General features: G+C 45.8%; 3 protein-coding genes across 3 annotated transcripts in view; 1 reads left to right on the plus strand and 2 right to left on the minus strand.

Annotated features, from left to right (window-relative positions):
- Positions 1 to 18,984, minus strand: part of LOC117147518 — a 101,049-nt gene that overhangs the window by 11,630 nt on the left and 70,435 nt on the right. Inside the window, exons 8-11 of the mRNA XM_033314437.1 lie at positions 10,182 to 10,287; positions 5,303 to 6,001; positions 4,419 to 4,535; positions 24 to 370 (exon numbers count right to left, since the gene is read on the minus strand). Coding sequence (XP_033170328.1) covers positions 24 to 370; positions 4,419 to 4,535; positions 5,303 to 6,001; positions 10,182 to 10,287 — 1,269 coding nt within the window. The remainder of the gene's footprint in view (positions 1 to 23; positions 371 to 4,418; positions 4,536 to 5,302; positions 6,002 to 10,181; positions 10,288 to 18,984) is intronic.
- LOC117147585 (heat shock protein 22) lies at positions 15,189 to 16,373 on the minus strand. The gene has a single exon (XM_033314534.1). The coding sequence runs from the start codon at positions 16,198 to 16,200 to the stop codon at positions 15,547 to 15,549; it is 654 nt and encodes a 217-aa protein (XP_033170425.1). The 5' UTR covers positions 16,201 to 16,373; the 3' UTR covers positions 15,189 to 15,546.
- The window catches only part of LOC117147559, a 31,383-nt gene continuing 30,410 nt past the window's right edge, over positions 18,012 to 18,984 (plus strand). Inside the window, exon 1 of the mRNA XM_033314505.1 lies at positions 18,012 to 18,032. The gene's annotated coding sequence lies outside the window, so the exon portion shown is untranslated. The remainder of the gene's footprint in view (positions 18,033 to 18,984) is intronic.

Consider the following 18,984-nt stretch of genomic DNA (forward strand, 5'->3'; position numbering starts at 1 on the left):
TTTTGTTTGGCAGTGCAACTCACCCGTAAATGCGTAAATTAAACGGCAGAGTTTTCACCGACGTCATGTAAATGCGCAGCGAGTTGAGTCTGTCCAGTGAAAGGGTGTCCTCATCGACTGTCAAAATGCTGGAGGCTCCTCCACCTCCACCACCTCCTCCTCCGGCTCTGGTTGCCTGCAGGCTGCCCGCTGGAGCGGCGGACATCTCACCTGTCGTGACCCCTGACCCGCTGCCATCGTCACCACGGGTCGAACTGTCACCTGGCAACGGCTGACTGCTCCCGCTGGTCGAGGTGGCCAATTGGGAGGCCGCGATGGTCTCCCGGTTCAACGCCGCCGACTGCGTTAGCTGCTGCAGCTTTTTAATTTGCTGGAAGGATAAATAAAAGGACCCCATCACATCGCACACGGTTAAATGATGACATTCGTCGATTCATTGGGCACAAATTTGGCCATTTAGGTGCCAGCCAGATATCATGGTTTACGAACAAGAAATAATGCTTAAGTCTTATATTCGAATCTAGCTTATTTAATTATTTTAATGGGCCACACTTGTATTGTACTCCATAAATACATCCATTATAAAATTATTTTATGGCACATATTTTATTTCATTTTTAAAGTTCAAAGCTTTTATTTTAAAATTCTTTGGCTAAGGCAAATGCCATTTGATTTGCCAATCGTTTATCTTTATTTAAAGCAATATAAAAGTCATAGGCTTAGCCCGGAAATTTAATGTAAATTCCTCCGGCAATTCTATGGGAAAATCAAAATATAACTATTTTTGAGGTAAAAATAATAATAACTTTGGCCTCCAGTCCAGCAAAAATATTCCAATAAAATTAAGATTTTCCTGCAGCTCAAAAGTCGTCACTTGTTTATTTTTAATTGACCAAATGATGAGGACCATTTTTGCAAGTGCTGGTGAAATTCAATATGAAGGATAGGTAATGCAGATAATACCCCAATGGCCCCCATATGCCATGTTTACATTTACTCCACACACGGCCACAGCATCCGAGTCGAACAACAGGGAGGAATGGGATGGAATTGGAGTCCGGCGATGAACTTTGGGCGAAATCAATGCCACAGAGGGATGCGATGGATGGCAGTGGCTCGATGTGAGAGAGAGGAGCGAGGGTATGACCAGGACGAAACCAGGACGAAGCCGTCCTGCCGCCGGCCATGTGGCATATTTTCAGGATGCCAGAGCATCGGGAGCAGAAAGCGCAGTCAATGAACCCGGCCATAAAAATCATAAATTGCAACGTTCTCGAGTGCAGTTACAAAAGCCATAAACCGAGGCCAATAAGCAGGCGGACCCAACTATAATGTTCGATTTTCACAATTCGTAATCCGAAAGCCATGTTGGGCCACTACATCGATGCCTCCTCGCTCTGTGCGAAGGGATTTTCGGTCATTTCTAATTCAAAGCCGGTTGGTGCACGGATTTTTGGCCAGCAGAAATGGGCAAGGAGTTTCGGCACAAATCAAAAATATCATCATTCGATTTTTACATAAGATACACAAGCATTCTGTGTGTTTCCAGCATAAATGTTTCGGGCCAACTAATCGAAAGCGAAAACAATTCGAATTGAAAAAGTTTGTGTAATGGAACTTTTTTTTTGTTTTTTTTTTTTCGAGCACAAAACGAAAAACTTCAGCATCATCAGAACATTAAGCTTTGCCGCCATAAGTACCAGTGCCACGCCCACGATGGCGTCCACGCCCCCAGCCTCGATGCAAAGCCTATTCAAATGTGTGGCATTCGTATGATTTCTTTAAAAGCAGCTGAAAAGAAACTCTCGAAATTGTGTGGGAGGGAGAAGGGAGATGAAGAGCGAGAAGAAAAGCGGAAAGCACAAAGTTTTCCATGTGCAAATTTCACTTGACTTTCGACCTAGCCACGTTTAGCAGTTTACCGGCAAATCACTTGGCCAGCCCTAAACCCCCCCCCGGAAAAGGGGCGTGGCCATGTGTGAGATAAACTTTGGGGCAAAAAAGTTGGGCCGTTGGACTTAGGGTCACGTTTGCAGCGAATACTTTTTGGCTAAGTGATTCGTCGTGATTTGATTTGAATGGCAAGCGCTTTTGGCCCACTTTTTAGCGTCCTGCGATCGGAAACTTGCAGCCTGGTCAAAGAAAGAAAAGTGGGTCAGTTCCGAGTTAACTTTGCTGGTCAATAGCGAACTCAATCCCCACTCCGTGTGTAGAAGTGTTTTAATCAACTTTTTTGGGGTTCGTCCCGTTTCAGTTTTCAGTTATCCAAAAATGAGCATGAGCACTTTTCCATGCGCAAAAACTTTTTCAATTGCCATTTCCACAGAGGAAAACCACAAATGGAGGCGATCTGTCCACTGGGCGTGAATGGATATTGGTTTTTGGCAAATGAAATAATGCAATGGCATCGTATGAATTTCCATGAAATTATTATTATCTATCAACATATTGATGAGGCTTAGTTAGGCTAGCCGCATATTAAAATAGATATATGATATATATATATTTGTTCGATGAATTTAAGTGGCATTATGTCAGCAATGCATTGCAATGCGCTGAACTTTAACTTTTAAACTCACTCTGCAGTTCGCTTTTGGGCCGTAAATGTGGATGGCCTTGGACATTGGGGCGGTATTGGCTGATTACTTTGGCGGATTTCCTCGGACCGCCTCGATACTCACTAATTAAACTTGATTGCGCGCAAAAAATTCGATCAACTTGCCGGCGGTGCGGATTCGGTCTCAGTCCATTAAACTTTTTGCTCAGTCAATAACAACGATGCAAAACTATTTGTGCAACTTGGGGAAAGTTCTTCGAATGGCGAATGCCAACGCTTTTTAATCGACCCAATTATGCTGCCAAGTTTTTCCGACTGCGTCAGCTAATAAAAATTTAACATAAATTGTTCTTTCGTTTCGGCCAGCGACTTTCGGGCTCACATGGCGCACTCCATTGAAATGCCATAGCTCAGCCGAACTCTTGCGAAACTAAATTAATTTATGCGCATTAAAAAGTTCGCTCATCCAACTCCGCGTTAACTATGAGCTTAGCGGATATACCTTGTTCGTTGCGCCAGGAGCAACTTGGGCGATCTTAAAGGTTGAATATTTGGGATTTAAGCCACTGGAGCTGGCTAATAGATTATGCTGGCGGTGTCCAAAGAGGCAGTCTTCCAATTATCCTCACGTCATGACGGGTCGTCCCGTTTCGAGGAAGTGCCGTATTCAAACAGTTGCAATCAACACTCTCATAAATTTGCATACCAAAAAAGCCAGCCTCATCCTGCCAGTGTCCTTTTCCTTCGCTCTTATGCCGAGTACGCAAAATTTGCCCACGGAATAATGCATGAGCAGTGGAGTGTCTCCGCCCCCCACAAAAAACAAGTCCCCTTTGAAATCCTCAGTTGAGCCGGAAACAATGGAAACCACAATCTCGAGTGGGAGATGTACACAAGCATGCTACCACAGAAAAATAAGGATACCCACTTTTCAGCGCCATTTGGAGGCTCGAGATTGGCCAAAAGTGTCTGCCTTTTTGCCAGGTGATAAGGAAGTGGTTATCCTTATTGTCCTGCGTTGGGTCGCGGGCAAATTGTTTGATTGCGCCTCATTAGCGGCACCTTTTGAGGTCCTTCTCTATTAGCTTTTCTGCCAAATGGAGCGTAGATACACAAAGAACATTTGGAAGCGGAACAAAGAGAGATCAGATGTCTCGTTTGGAGCATTCCTCGTATTCCAAAAATCTAGAGTACACTGTCAAAAACAGGGAACTAGATTTTTGCAATATTCAGAAATAACTAAAAGGGGATATATATGAACGTTTTAAAAGCGATTTAAATTACGAAAACGTGATTTTTAATCTGCGAGATATTCTCATAGCCATCCAATTATCACTGCAGTAAAATCGGCACGTGTAGGACGAAGCTATCCGATCAGGATATCACATAATTCAGCACACACAGGACATGGGGGAAAAGCCACAGACAAACCAGAAAAATGCACAAGCTCATGCATATCGAAAAAGGTATTCATTACCAGGCCGGCCGGCTCATCAATTCTCCGGCTGCTTTGGAAATCCGTACACGGTTTGGGGAACGGGTAGACAAATGTCCGTATGCAAATTGCAGGAGCCCAGTGACAGGCCAACTACAAGCTAAATAAAAGCTGGAATGTGCCCACCTTTTGGCCCACTTCGATGTATTCGGTGTGCTCGATGTTTCGGGCGTAATAAATAAACGGCCGGGATGGGTAGGAAACCCGTGCTGGCAAATATTGAATATGGCTGCAGGATATAAATTATGGCGCTCTGCCTTTTCAGTACATGGGAGTATGGAGTACACTGCGCATAATTTATGCGGGATTGCAGGGAGAGCATCCCAGCAACCCGGCATCCCGGCATCCTGGCAAACTGGCACTTACCTGTTGACTGTTCAAGGATTGGGCATTCTGCATGACTTTATCCAGGATGCGCAGTATAATCTCCGCGGCCATCTCGCGCTCCAGTTGTGTGCCTTTCAATTGCAGGTAGGTGTCGAGCTGTGAAGTGGCCAGGGAAACAGAGTTGAGACAACATAATACAAGTGGCAAGGATTCCCCGCCCGATGCCGCTCCTCCCCTCGCCTTTTAAGGGCCCCCAAGATGGAGGAAGCTGCTCCTCAAAGCAATTCGGTAGTCGGGAAATTTGTGTGCGCATTAAAATGAAAAATTGTTGCTAGGAGACCCAAAAAAAAAAAATAAAAGAAAAGAGGCGAAGGAGACGGCTGGAACTTTTCTTTGACTGCAGTTGGGCAACCGAAAATTGTGTGAAAAATGGCAAGCCGCCCGGCTCAGCAGCTTTTTGCATTCATTTGTGTGTAAAAATAGTTTCTGCCCATCTTCTCAAGTGGACGGCAGCCAGGGATCCAAGGAGCCAGGTGGAGCTTAAATGTGTTAAGGGTTTTGCGGACGGAGCAGACGGACCGGATAAATGCCCCCGCAAACGGAGTTCCCAATCGGAATCTGACTGTCTGCGGCAACAGGATATTTTGGAGCAATGGGAATTGCAATTCCGATTTTGATTAGGCCAATTTAACCAAATCTGTCACAATTCGGGAATGCTATTGCCATTCCCCTGATGGCTTTTACACTTTAATCTCGGATGAGTACGATATCTGTTTTAGCCTGATTGGCAGTCATCAGTTGGGTACATTCTTTGGTTCAACATGAAAATTGATGTGCAAGTTTAAGTCTTTAAGCGGAATTAATAATGGAAACTTTGATATCCTGGATACCACTGCAAGAATTTATATCATCTGCATCCTTACCTCATGCAGCATATCGATGAGGAAGCTGGCCTCGCCCGGCAGGAAGCTGTGCCTTCTCTGGAGTGTGAATTCGAAGCAGGCCTTCAGAATGTTGGAGGAGTTCGTTTGCTGGAATCCCGCACTCAGGGCCAGGAAACGGTTGTAGATGAGCAGCAGTTCGTCCCTGACGCAGCCCGAGAAATCCGGCAGCAGCCAGGTTGAGTTGCCCGTATCCCTCTGTTCGCATATGCGTTTGAGGTGTCCCTCGAATCCACGCGGGCAGTCGGTGATGATGGGCGAGCCGGGGGCACTGGTTGGCCAATGGACGCCGTAAGTGGACTCCGCCGGGCAGACGTGGACGGCATTCCGTTCGATGACATTGATGTAAACGCTGCGGGAGACGGGACGTACGCTATTGGAGACCAGGCAGGCGTACTCCGCTGACTTCTGGATGTTGTTGATCTTCAGGATGCTGCCGTCGGGATAGAGGTCCTCCCACATGGCGGTGGCCGCGTCCGACTGGAAGAGCACGCCGTTGCGGGTCCAGCTGTAGCCCAGTTGGGCATACCGCTTGATGTCATCGTTACCGGGTGACAGACATCTCACCCGCAGGGAGTCACCACGCTGCAGGGTTACACTCGCCGGATCCACCCGCAGACGGGGCGGGGACTTGATGTGGATGTGCAGGGAGCGGCATTGCTCCACGCCCCAGTCGGTCACCTGGCGGAGGAGGAGAAGGAGGAGGAGAATATGAGTTGGTGGTTAGTCGAGCTCATTTAACAAAGTCCCGTCAAAGGAAGAGGCCACAAGGAGCGCCTGTCAGCGGCATACCATAATGCCATCGGTTTTGGTTACTCATATCAACAGAAAGACACAGTCGCGGTCAGAAAAAGTGTGTGCTAGTTATAACCACGACTGTTAATGGAAATAATATCTACAGTAGCTATTTAGTTACTCTGTATTGCTTATAGTTGAATTTAGTTATACATTACTAGTTAAATACATATGTATATATGTACTTTAAACTATTATTATAGACGATATTGTAATTGGATTGAAAGCCAAGCTCAATGGCCGAGGACCAACTGGCCACACATCAGCAGCCTTGCCGAAGAGCATGGCACACATCCTGCTCGATGGACAGGGGGCATGGTCATGTCCTTTTCACGCATGTCGGCATGGACAAGGGAAACAGTTGTGGCCAGCTACTGTTCCTCGAACTGGGACGGCTGTCAGCCGTCGCCGGGGCTTCCAAGGATTTGTTTAATAGACTTATTTGCTAGTCAGCAGGACCTCATTGTGTGCTGATTGGATATGACGAGTCCTGATTTGCCTGAGTTTGCCATTCGGCTTTGTGGAAATGTGATATGTGCTGCTGGGCAGTCACAATCAAACGGCCAATGGACGACGGGCATCGTATATTAGTTTATGAAATGTAATTTAAAGGCTTAACAGACCGAACGGAATGCAAATCATATTTGTCGTTGCAAAATAGGGAATTGAGATGGGGATTAGTATTTGCCCAGGCACTCGAACGGTAAGTCAGACGATGTCCAGCCAGCTAGCACTCTGCCGGCTTCCAAGGACACTTGAAGTTCCACACGAGCCAAAGTATTTACGAGCACTTGCTTGGCCAAGATGGCTACTTAAGGCCTTAGCAGGATTGTGTGGGTTCGAGCCAACCTTCTGCATTTATTTATTTATTTCCACGCGGATGGCAAGCAAACGAATTGTAAACTTGCTTTGTTGCACATTCCTTCCTTTGGGAAAGCATCGAGTGCTACACTCGGCAAAAATGTTGTAATATATATTTGCATTTAAGAAATACCCCTATGGATAAATAGTTCTATATACCTGCTACTTTAAGTTACAAAAAAGGGAATAAATAGATCTATTTTAACTCAAGTTAAGTTATTCTTCCAGCAAGGATATTAACATTATTACTTTGTGCCCCTTACATAGTTATTTCAAGTGGGAAAACCTAGACGTCGCCACGCGTCAACGATGATGATGATGATAGGCAGATGCTCAGCCCACTTCCGTTTCAAATTTAAAAGAAAAAAAGAAAAGGAGAAATGTGAATAAAACGATACAGCTAACGAGGAGGCGGCATCATTGTCACCGAGGTGAAGGTATCGCGCACTTGTCTGGCCCGGTTTTCCTGCATCCTCGTCTGATATCTGGGCCCTCGGGCACTTGGATTCAGCCGATCCGGAAATATTTAATAGACAGCGAGACACTCTTGGCGTAAGCCAAAGGTTAGTTGGTTTTTTTTATGGCCACGGAGGCTTTAAATTCTGTGCTGCTTTTTGTTGTGCTCTCAATCGGGAAATGTCGTTGGGATTTGCAGTGGCATTTACGACTCTGCAGCGTCAACAAATCCTGGCCAGGCCACAAAATCCAAATGCCAATTAACTCATTAAGTTGCGACGCTGTCCGACTGCAAAACTTGGCCAACGCCAGTAGCGAGTAGCGCCTTTATGGCTAAATGGTATTTTATTGGCCCGGATAAGTCGCGTCTCATTAACAGGCCAAGTCGTTAAACAACACATTGTGCCCCGTGAATGGCTAAACATTTGGCCAGGACACTTTGGGCCGATCAATGAACAACACTCCAGCGGAATTAATAGTTCATAAAATGGGTTATTACCGAACCACCAGCATTTATTTGGCTAATGGCTATTGGCATTGAGGCACATTGAGGTTTACAAATTTAACCGTGATAACTACAAACCATATTGACTTTTATTGCTTTAATATTGTGGCAAAATGAGAGAGAAAAGGACCTTTCCCAATTCAAACCGAGTTAATTCATACTTCATAGGTCGACATCCTTCACTTCAGTACACTTATAATCCAGAGCACACTTAAGCTCCAGTCGTGTCCTGTGAAATCTGAAATGGCTTAGACGGTGGGGCTAATGCAGCTGGCTTAAGGACAGCACCGCTTGGGGCCATTGTGCACGTAATGGACCCGAGACGCCCGAGTTCCCCCAGGGCAGATGAATTAATTGCAACAAGGCGTATACTTAATATCAATACATAAATAATAAATGCGCAAAGGCACACGCCCCCAAATAGAAGTGTACGGTTGCTGTTTGGCCTTTCGTGTGTATTCCGTATTCTTGTGTTTTGCCGTGTACGACTTATGGACGTGGACATGCATCCAAGTCCCCAAGTTCTCATAATGGGCCGTGGTGGCGGCATTGGCAAGGCGCTTTATTGACTTGGACCCCAAGGCGGTGTTATTGAAAAGGATTCATGCGCTCGAGTTTTCAGCAAACAGCTGCGAGACGTGGGCACAATCGACCTTCGGGGACCCAGTTCGGAGCACTCAGCTCCGGTCCGGCCCTCCTCGTGATTATCGTTCAGTTGTTGCTGCAGCTGCCGAGCGTTTCGCCTCGTCCCGCCATCCTGGCATCCTGCCTTTGATCTGGCTGGTGCGTCATTACGGGGAAGCCAGGACAATAATAAGTGAGCGGCACGAGGCGCGCCAAAGGCACAAAGCGGCCAAAGCGGAGGCTCCCCCATAAAGAACTTAGCGGAATCCCCCTCGGGCTGGAGCTGGAGCTGGAGAGCCTCGGACCAGGCACTAAATACAATGGGTCCTCGGCCCCCAAGAAATGCCAGCTGGGTGGTGCAACAGATGCTGACGCTTTTTGTGGTTGCACTTCCCCTCTTGGTTACGCTGCGGACTTAAAGTAATCCGGCGCCCTTTTTAAATCTGGGTAAATTACTATAGAATGTTTCGTATTAAATCAAGAGCCATTATGCTAATGTCGAAGTTCAATTGAGTTGGCAACAATTCCAAATTTGATTTATACACATGAAACGGGAAACATTTCATTACAATCTCCCGTGAGCAGGCAATCAAATTACCATTTGATTTATAACTAACTTGGCATCCAAGTGAATTGGTCATGTGTCCACGTACTTTTCTTGGGAAACTTTTCACGTGGCTTCCTTTACGGTGGGCCAATATTTTTTTACAAGCCATTTGCGTAATATGTTATTACCTAAGCCATAAAGAAGGGTCCTGCAGGATTTGGGGTCCCAGGAAGCAGGGCAGTTTTGGGTCTAATCGTCCGGAACAATTTAAAACTCTTATTTAGTGCTGGGCTGTAAGCCAAAAGAGAGAGAGCGAGAGTGAATCCGGAACCTAAAATCATCTTCGGGCACCCGTAAAATTCATCCCCGGAAACCGCAGTCAAAAGAATGTTTAATACCATAGATTAAAATTTAATTGGCCCCCGAGAAAGAGCATTCAAGTGCAATGGATGGCCACATTGCTCTTCGTCACACTCCTTTCTATCTCGCCGCTCCCACATATTTTAATTAGTCTAATTAAAAGTAACGTTATAGCGAAAATGAAGAACACAGCCGTGAACAGAACGCAGCAAAGCCAAATGTAATTATGTGGCCTTCTGGGCGGGCTTGGATTTTTCCAGACGGGCTAAATACAGTCGGAACAGCTCTGCGCTGTTATGATATGGCAATTAGACTGATTAGTCAGCTGAAAATACTACCAGGCCTGAAAGTGCCCGGGGAACCGTAATCGCTGTAAAAAAAACCAAAGGACCAAGTGGCATTTTCAGATCATCAGACCGGATTGACATGGATATTTTAAACGCTTTGGTGCGGACGTGATGGCCAGAATCAATGTTGGCCTAGTTACGAATTCTATGCAAGTTTTACATAAATGAAAGTAGTATCTAATTAATTAATGTTTAAATGTCACAGAGAGAATTTAATTAGCTACACCAGTGGTAGAAAGAAGGAAATAAATTGTCTGTAGTATTTATACAATTTTTAAAAAATATGTGTTAAAGTACGAATACAGACAGCGCTACCGTACAATAAGTATCTCTGAGATATAAGATATATATGATATGATAACTTACCTTGCAGCTATAGACGCCCTCGTCGATCCGACTCGCCTTGGTCACGCCCAGAATGGCGGTGTAGACATCTTTGGTCTCGGGCGGCAGGACCGTGGTCCAGATTTCCCTGCAAGGAGCAAGGAGATGAAAGCGTTAGTTAGTCATGCTAATTAGCACTCCTCCACTTTCGGTTTCCGCGAGTGAAAGTACTTGATACAGATTCGCACACCGCCAGTCGTGCATTAATTCTCACGCCGCGTGACAGCCAAATGCCAAATGCGAAATGGCGAATGCCAAATACCGAATACAATATGCCCCATATGCTGCATGCTGTATTCCATGGAGCACGGGCCAAGTGAACTGGATCATATGCAGCAAACCCGCTAATTGACACACTAATAGCAGCTCACTTATCACGGCCCCATATCCACATAGCCCCCCCATATTCCCCCATACCATAGCCCATGGCTTCCTGGGCGAAAGAAATCATAGCTAATGGGGAAACAATCGCGGATGCTGCGGTTCGAAGTCAATTAGCGGGAACATGTTTCATTTTCAAATGTTTTTCCAAATGCCCTGGATGCGGGTGCAGCGACGCATTGTTGCTAAAATTGTTAATAGTTTTTGGTTTCGTGGATAAATGGGTCGGTTTACAGACTCGTACTCTCGCATGTGCGAATGCGTCTGGCTGGTGTAAATCTGGCTCAAGCGTTGGGGGAATTTGTTTGCCAGCGGGAATCAATCAATGGGTTAGATGACTTCTACTCTCACTTACGTACTTACATGACTTTCTATATAATCTGGGATTCAATTTAGCGAGAAACGCTGTGCTCGTGTCTGTGACAAGCGATGTGGAATCGGGTAATTGCGAATTTAAATTCAGCGGCTTGAGCAAAAGTTCTGCAAACTGTCGAAAATGCACGGTAAGCCTATTAGACTCCTCCCGGGCACGGCTCATAATCCTCCGGAGAGCTGGAAATCGCAGATTGCACCTGGTTGCAGTGGTGATGGCAGCACAGCACTGCGTTCCATGAGCACTAAGCAAAGTAAACCGAAAGCCGAAAACCGAAAACCTTCCAGCTGGCAACAACTTAAGTGCTGTTTGAGGTTTTCGTGGCCAACAAACATCAGCAGTTTCCGCCTCCCTCCATCCCTTCACCTTCTCCTCTTCTTCTTGCGCCTTTCTTCCGCCGGCTGAGTGCATTTCACTAATAACTTTTACGCATGGATAGCGCTGACGTCACGGCGGCAAAAAGTGCCCAAAAACCGCATCCTTAACCACACACCCACTGGCGTACCTAGTGCCTTTGGCCCAGCTATTTACAGGTGTAGAGGCGTGTAAAAATGCGTTTTCAATGGGAATGGGAATGGGAATGGGCCTTGGGTTTTTGGGCATTCAGAGCACTTAACCTACAATTTACTAATGGCACCGGGCGGAAGAAGTCCTTTGCGGCCCCTCATGGGTAAACGCCAAACACGCACCTTCAAAATCAATTAAATGGCAACGGAAGTAATAACACTCCCAACCGGAAGTGCGTAACGCTTAAATGCAATGCAGCAGCCACAGCGAAGCAGTGGCGACTATAATGTCCTCGCAGGACTCGCTAACTACAACCGCAAAAACAGCAACGCGGCCACAGGTCCTGTTTGGCGTCGCTTACTGCAAATGGGCCCAGGCAGGATTGACATCGACTTTGGCACAATAGCACATTGACGTCCTGGATGTCCTGCATTGTCCTGGTCGCCCTGGACGTCCTGGTCGCCCAGGAAGCTGGCTAAGCCGCAGCAGCTCCACTAATGCCACTGCATTGCCCGCCGAAAGTGGAACTGCAGTTGCAGCAACTGCAACGCAGGACGAAGGATTAGGACCTCAGCGATGCGTACGTGATGTCCAAAGGAGCTGGTGGTTTTCTCTCTTTTGAATTGGTTGCTATCTAATATCGCTGCGAAACAGCTGAACGTTATTCGTTTTGGGTCGTTGGTGGCTGGAGCCCATTCGATTCGCTTCATGGTGTGTGCTCAATTCGATTCCCTGCCAAGGATATACGCATGCTGTGTGAAAGGCCCCCAAACAAAGGAAGCATATCCGAGTCCTTAATGCATGTATTTATCTGGATCTGGGCAGGATTATCTGCACAATAGCCCATAAGCTGTGTGCCAAATAATCTTAAAGTTCGAATGCCATTCGATGGGATTTGTTTGAAGATATTTATTTTTATGCCAGGCTGGCAGGAATAGCAAAAGTTGCAAAAGTAATATAAATTTATAGTGTGGCTAAGTAACTCTTATTATTATTCTTTTATTATTATTCATAAGCCTACAAGCATATACCATATGGCATTTTCAGTTAGGGTATTTCGTGCTTCGGTCCCCCAGAGATCGGTGCGCCATTCCTGTTAATGATGCATTTTCCCAATGCGATTTGCCTCACGTAACCATCTCCGGCAACTGAATTTGCTCCCGGTGCAGAAACGTTTCGTTCCGTTGTCGGCTGCGGTTGCAAAATGCATTTGCCACTCCTCCGCAATCCCCGCCCAAATCCTCGCTCCCTTTTCCGCTTCCCGGAATCGCAAGCGCTACAAATGGCCCGCAAAATGCCTTTGCGTAGGCGTGTGCGTGTCTGTGTGCGTGTCCTGTAAATACAAGTGCAGCTTGGCGGCTGGCAGGATGCGAGTCCGCAGAATGCTAGTCCGTGACCGGGGAATCCCCAATCTGCGCTTCATTTGAGCTGATGTGCTTTGGTTGCTGGTCAAACAACTCATAACAACGCATTGGCTGTACGGTTCAGTGGACCAATTACGTCGGCATTGGTGGCGAAGTCTTACGATGTCAGCAAACTCTGTTGTACATGCTCCAAAATCACGGATTTTCCAGCCAGTAATGCCCACTTAGCACTAATCACGAACAGTTCGATACAGGGGCAAATGATGGAAACAAAGGTAGGTGCTACTTGAAACCACTTTATGGGCATTCTGTTAGTAAAATAGTAAGCTATTTTATTTACTACTAAGTTAGCTAGCTTTTAAAACATGTTTAAAACAACTTTAAGTTTCCATTACGACGCTCAATCAGCAAATTGCAATTTGAAACAAGGATAGAAAAGGACACCTTTAAATGTTTAAGCTTCAAATTTCCATTAAATCAACTCGTCATGCGAATGTTTGTTTATATATTCCTACATGTCAATACAGTCGGTGTCTAAGATCCCCTGGCGGAAACAGGTCCTTCAGCATACCATTCCCCCCAGAGAGCTCCAGTTTCCAGCTCCGTTACCGTCTGATGTCGCATCAATTTGCGTAATTAGGTGTCGCGTCCTTCACGCACACCGTCACTCATCTGCAAGTTGGCTAATCCCCGGGGATATTTGATTAGCAGTAGTGTGTGATTGAAAACTTGCCAGCAGAACATTCAATCGGCGGCGCCCGCAGTGGATCAAAGGCCATAGAAAATAAAAATTAGTTGTGAGCCGCATACCGATATCTGCGGAGTCGCGACCCGGGAAACATAAAAACCATGAAACAACAATGGAAATGGCCCATGGCGATGGTCAATGTTTTTTCTAGATCCTGGGAGCGGAAGAGGTGCATAAGCACGGACACACGCACTTGGCCTCCATGTATATATATAAAATATACGATTCCGATTCCATCGGAGTGTTTTATGAGTTCATAAAATGGGTGTGTAGGTGTTTATTATCGTTGTGTTATTTTGGTTTGTCCCATGCCGTCACCAATGTGGCATGGGAAATTGAAATTGTGAAGTTGCTTTTCTGCTGAATATTTTATCGCCTTCCCTCGCCATACTCGTAAATATATGAATATCCTACGGCCCGGGAAGTGAGTCCCCATCCGTCCAATATCTTAAAGCTGCAGGCATCGTAACTAGATTAGAAAGAGCAGGCAGTCCGTCCGGAGATCTGATGGGCACTCCGTCCGTGGATTCCCCCTTAGTCGAGGGCGCCATATAAAAACTTTATTAAACGCAACTACGCATAAAAACAAAACGATGACAAAGTACGCGACCTCCGCGTCTCCTCGTTGGCAATTTTTTCAGCTGCCACGCTGCGGCCTGCAACAATTCACTTCAAGATGTAGCAAATTTCATTAGAATCGTAACGGGAAAACGTGTCTCAACGGCTAAATTGCAAGGCACCAAGACCAAATCAAAAAACGGAGCAGTAGCCCACGATTTGGGAGAAGGCCGACGGCCTGATTGGACTCCTATGAAGTGGGTCACATGGCCCCAAAGTTCCCAGCCTTTTATTTTTGGGGCAAAATATGTTGGAGCTTAAGATTGCCACCGAACATTTACACAACTATTTTTAAACTAATTCTGTAGATACTGAATCTTCACATCTCAGACTTAATTGCAAATCTTTACATATGTATCTCATAGTTTTTGAAAAGAGCTATGTAGCTATGTTTATCCCCTTTTTATAGAATTTTCTTGGGTCGATAGCCAAACTACATATGTACGTATGCCTACGTCTTTTATACACTGACTAGCTGGGTGTCCTGATTGCCTTTTTATGGGCCATGTGCCCGAGGATACGAACACAGACAAGCAAAACACAAAAGGTGTTAGTGAATTTTATTCAAATTTGACGCTAATCAAAAGCTGCGTGACAGGAAAGTTAAGAGCAGCGAAAAATCCAATTCGCTTGGGTTTTGAATTCGAGCTGGCGTATTCCCAAAGGCATGATTTATCCCTGATTTTGGGATTGTTTTCCCGATTAGCTGGAGGATATTTTCATTCGGATTGTACTTGAAATAACAACTCGGTAGAATGAAGCTTTGTTATCTTTAAATTCCCTAATCCGTTTTGATTTAGAATTCATTAAATGTAAGTATATTTTCTAGTAAAATGTTCATCTCTATAATATTTAATAATTAAGCTCGAAGAAAATGAACAGCCAGTGCAAAATATAGTAATTACTAAAACAATAACCTTTGAATAAATAATAAGATGAAAGCTGTTAGATCATTTCTTCGGAAAATCTGGAAATATTTAAAGCTCTCTCCCAATTTTTGATAAAGTCCTTTATTGGCGTAAAACAAAATCACAAGCGGATATCAACTCTTAAACGTTAAATTGAAGCTATCTTAAGAAAACTCTACAAAATGTTGACTTCGCCATATTTGCTCACGTTTCGAACGAAGGACTACGTGCTATCTAAGTTGGAACCCAGGAACAATCCGAGTGACTATGGTTTTCGTGCATGTGCGCCAGGTGACTGGAATGTGCTCCGCCATCCTCTCCGCCTGAAATACTCCAACTGCCCTCCGGCCGATCGACTGCCTCTGGCGGCCTAAACGCATTTGGGCTTCCGCCTCCACTTTGGGATGAGGAAGCGGAACCGCCGCGCAACCGCCAGACGTCGCCGGCTTCATTTGTCCATCGCCGTGCCAGCAGGATTAGCCTCTCCACCATCGCCGTCCACATCCGCCTGCTCGATGGCCTTGGGCGCCGTGGGATCGGACACGCTGCCAAAGTAATTGCCCGTGGGCTCAATCTCGATCTCGCGCTCCACGTCGTCCAGTTTCGGTGGTGCTGGCACCGTAATCATCAGTATTCCGTCCGCAGAGAAGGTGGCCCGTGCCTGGGTGGCATCGTAGTGTCGTGGTAGCTTGTAGGATCGCGTGAACTCGCGAGTGATGCACAACTGACCCTTCTCCGCCCGGTCATCCGCCTGCTTGCCCTCCACGCACACAGTGTCGCTGTTCCTGGCCTTCACCGTGAGCTCGGAGATCTGGAAGTGGTGCACGTCCAGCACCACCTTGAAGGTGCCCCGGCCCAGGGAGTCCGGCTCGGTGCCGGTCTCTATGACTACTCGCCCAACCAGACAGGATCCATGGCACCAGGCACTGTCGTCCATCCGCAAGTGGAAGTCCCGCGCACATACGTCCAGGTCGTGGGAGAGATAGTAGTGCCTCTGCCGGCACTTGGACTCCCCGGTGGACCAGTGGCGACGCGGCGGCTGCCAGTGGTGGTGACCATGCTCGTGATCATGCTCCCAATCCCAGTCCCAGTGGATGGGCATGACTGCGCCTCCGGTTCCCGATGCACGGTCTCCGGTTCGTTGGACACACGGAGCAAGCGTGTTAATTTTTGGCTTATGTGGCCAAAAAAACCGTTGCCCTCCGCCCGGTTCGACTCTTACAAGCTAACTGAGTGGATGAGGTTATGGTAATCGCCGGAACTTGGAGCTGCACAACTGTACCTGGCACCAAAGCCACTCTAACTGAGCATATTTCTGTTCCACCTTCAATGGCGTTTTTAAGTACAGTGAGTCTTCTGTAGGTGTAACTGCAATGCGATGCAGGAAAGGTTGATTTTAAGACAATAAATAAATATTTCATGTAAACTAAAAGATATTCTTGTAATTAAGCTAGCTTAGGCCAAATGGTTTCTTATTAAGTTATGTGCTAACTCTCAATCAGTAACATATATCAGGGTTTTACTGTATCGCGTTCCTTCAGTGGGACACGCGTTCCCGGGAAAGTGGGTCTCAGCCTTGTCCGACAACCCGAACTGTTTGATCAATACCCGTCCCACCAGCAGTCCAATCAGCCGCGGAGCTTCGTCCTTTTATTGCACAAGTGGCGCCAAGGAGCCGGAATTGGAAGACGGGACAAGGAAAACACAGTGCACAGCGCGTTGAGCCAGTTATGAGATAATGCCAAAATTTTGAAGCAACCGAGTGCTGGAGGAATGGCAAATGGTGTCACTAATTGTGCCATTGTCACCCCGCCACGGGAAAAGCAAAGCAAATCCGAGCAACTGAACTCGGCAGACGAGTATGGCAGACGCATTGTGGCAAATGAAACTAATGAAAATCGTGACCCCCCACCAACATGGGATATTGATGCACTGAGAGAAATTACATGGAAATCTTAGAAAATCTAAAGCTACTGCATGAAAAGTTGCAAAGTTTCTTCCTAAAATTGTATGCTTAGTTTATAATTTGATATACATATTTTACTAGTTCGTTTCTTTCAGTGTGACTGCAACACTAACCAAACAGCTGTGAACAGGGTGCTAGCTTTTACGAAAAATGTGGCAAAAGTTAGCAACCAAAATTTCTGATTGGCTGGAGATAATGAAAGCTGTGTCGGATTAAATTTCTCGCTAAATCCATACGGCTCGTGGTACCAAATTACAACCTCCTCCTCTCGATTTGCACCCTGTATCCGATAGCTGCATTCCATTGTCCTTAGACGACGACGACATCGCCGCGTTGTCAAGACAGTTGTTGCCTCTGTGTTGCTGCCATTTTTGTAGCACTGCTGCCCCGGGTTGAGCCAATTTGTAAAATATATACGATATATATTTTACTTATGTCTGGTGCTGCTGGGGTCAGGCAATTTGGCTGCTCGCTGCATGGCTGCTGAAATTGAATTTTTGCTTTGGCTTTTAAGCAAGTTTGACAAATTTTCAGAGCACGGCCAAAAGTGACTGCAACAGTTTCGTTAGCTTCCAAGCCAAACTCGATGTTTTCTTGGCCAAGGGAAAAGCAAAAGGCGAAAAGGGGATGGGTTAGATGGGTTTGAAATTGCATTGACAGGCAGTCAAGCCCTTCCACTTCATGGCGCTGGGACAAATATAGATTACGCAAGTGCTTAGGGTTAAGCTAATATTAGCAGGAATCTCAATTCCCTCCTCAAAAGGTCAATTGGTTTGCTGGCTACAAATTGTGCACCGCTTTTACATAACACATCGATGCCAAAGACGTCAGAGAAACGTGCGCTTAGTTTTTAGCAAGCTCCTGTTGATGGAATTAGCTGGAATTTGTTAGGCAAATAAAATGTGGTAAAAATGGATCTTTCTTGGCTGCTTTTCAGTCTTGAACTCAGTACAATTCGGACTTTAAAGGTGCTCGCAAGCTTTAAGTTAGCAAAGAGTGGTGTCGTTCGCACAATAAAAGGACCTCGATTATTTCAAGCGATTAAGGATATTTTTGAAAAGTGAAAACCAGTAATTAAGCTCAACTTGCGACCAATCAGACAATCGAAGTATTTGCTTAGCCGCTGCTCCCATAATTGTATTACTGCTGTTGTGGCACTTAATCAGCCCAACGGCCTTGTAGTCCGGCAAATCCTCGTCCCAGATTGCAAAGGACACAGGATTAGGGGCGCAATTAATGACCGTGGCCATTGATTATTTTACACACATGTGTGTGTGTACCTACGCCTTCAAATGGCAATTGGAACACCAAGGCATGTTAATCAAAGCCACCCCTGTTTCGGGAGTTTGGGCCCAGTTAGCCATGGTTGCGGGCTTCTTGGCAGCCAGCTTTGGATGCCTTAGTGCCGTGATTGGAAAATAATTGCATTCATTAAGTGGGTTATTGCCTACGCCGCTCCCGATAAACATCTGCTAACTGGGTCACAATATCGGCGACTGGCAATCCAATAGATTAACGGCCGAACGCCTCAGTTTGCGGACTTAAAGGTATCTGTATCTGAACATAAGGTTCTTTACACTTGGCCAAAACGGATTGGTTGATAGTGTTGATAGATAGATACTACATATGTATACTTATTATATTTATTGTCCTTAATCCAAGCAATTTGCATTTGTAAATCAGACTCAACAAAATTACTTTCTACGTGCCTTAAGCTAAATTTCTAAATGTGCCAATTGTTTGCAAATAGCCATCAGTGGGAACTAATCAGTAGATAGACAGTATTGGCCGTATTTCGATAATAAATAGCATTTGCCCAAGTGAACAGCTCCCTGTGGTGAAATCAAGCATTAAAAATTCACTTACTTCCGGTTATTTTAGTACGCAAAAGTAAAGTCATCGGACGGATTTAATGTGTAG

Source organism: Drosophila mauritiana, chromosome 2L, assembly GCF_004382145.1.
Source record: "Drosophila mauritiana strain mau12 chromosome 2L, ASM438214v1, whole genome shotgun sequence".
NCBI lineage: Eukaryota > Metazoa > Arthropoda > Insecta > Diptera > Drosophilidae > Drosophila > Drosophila mauritiana.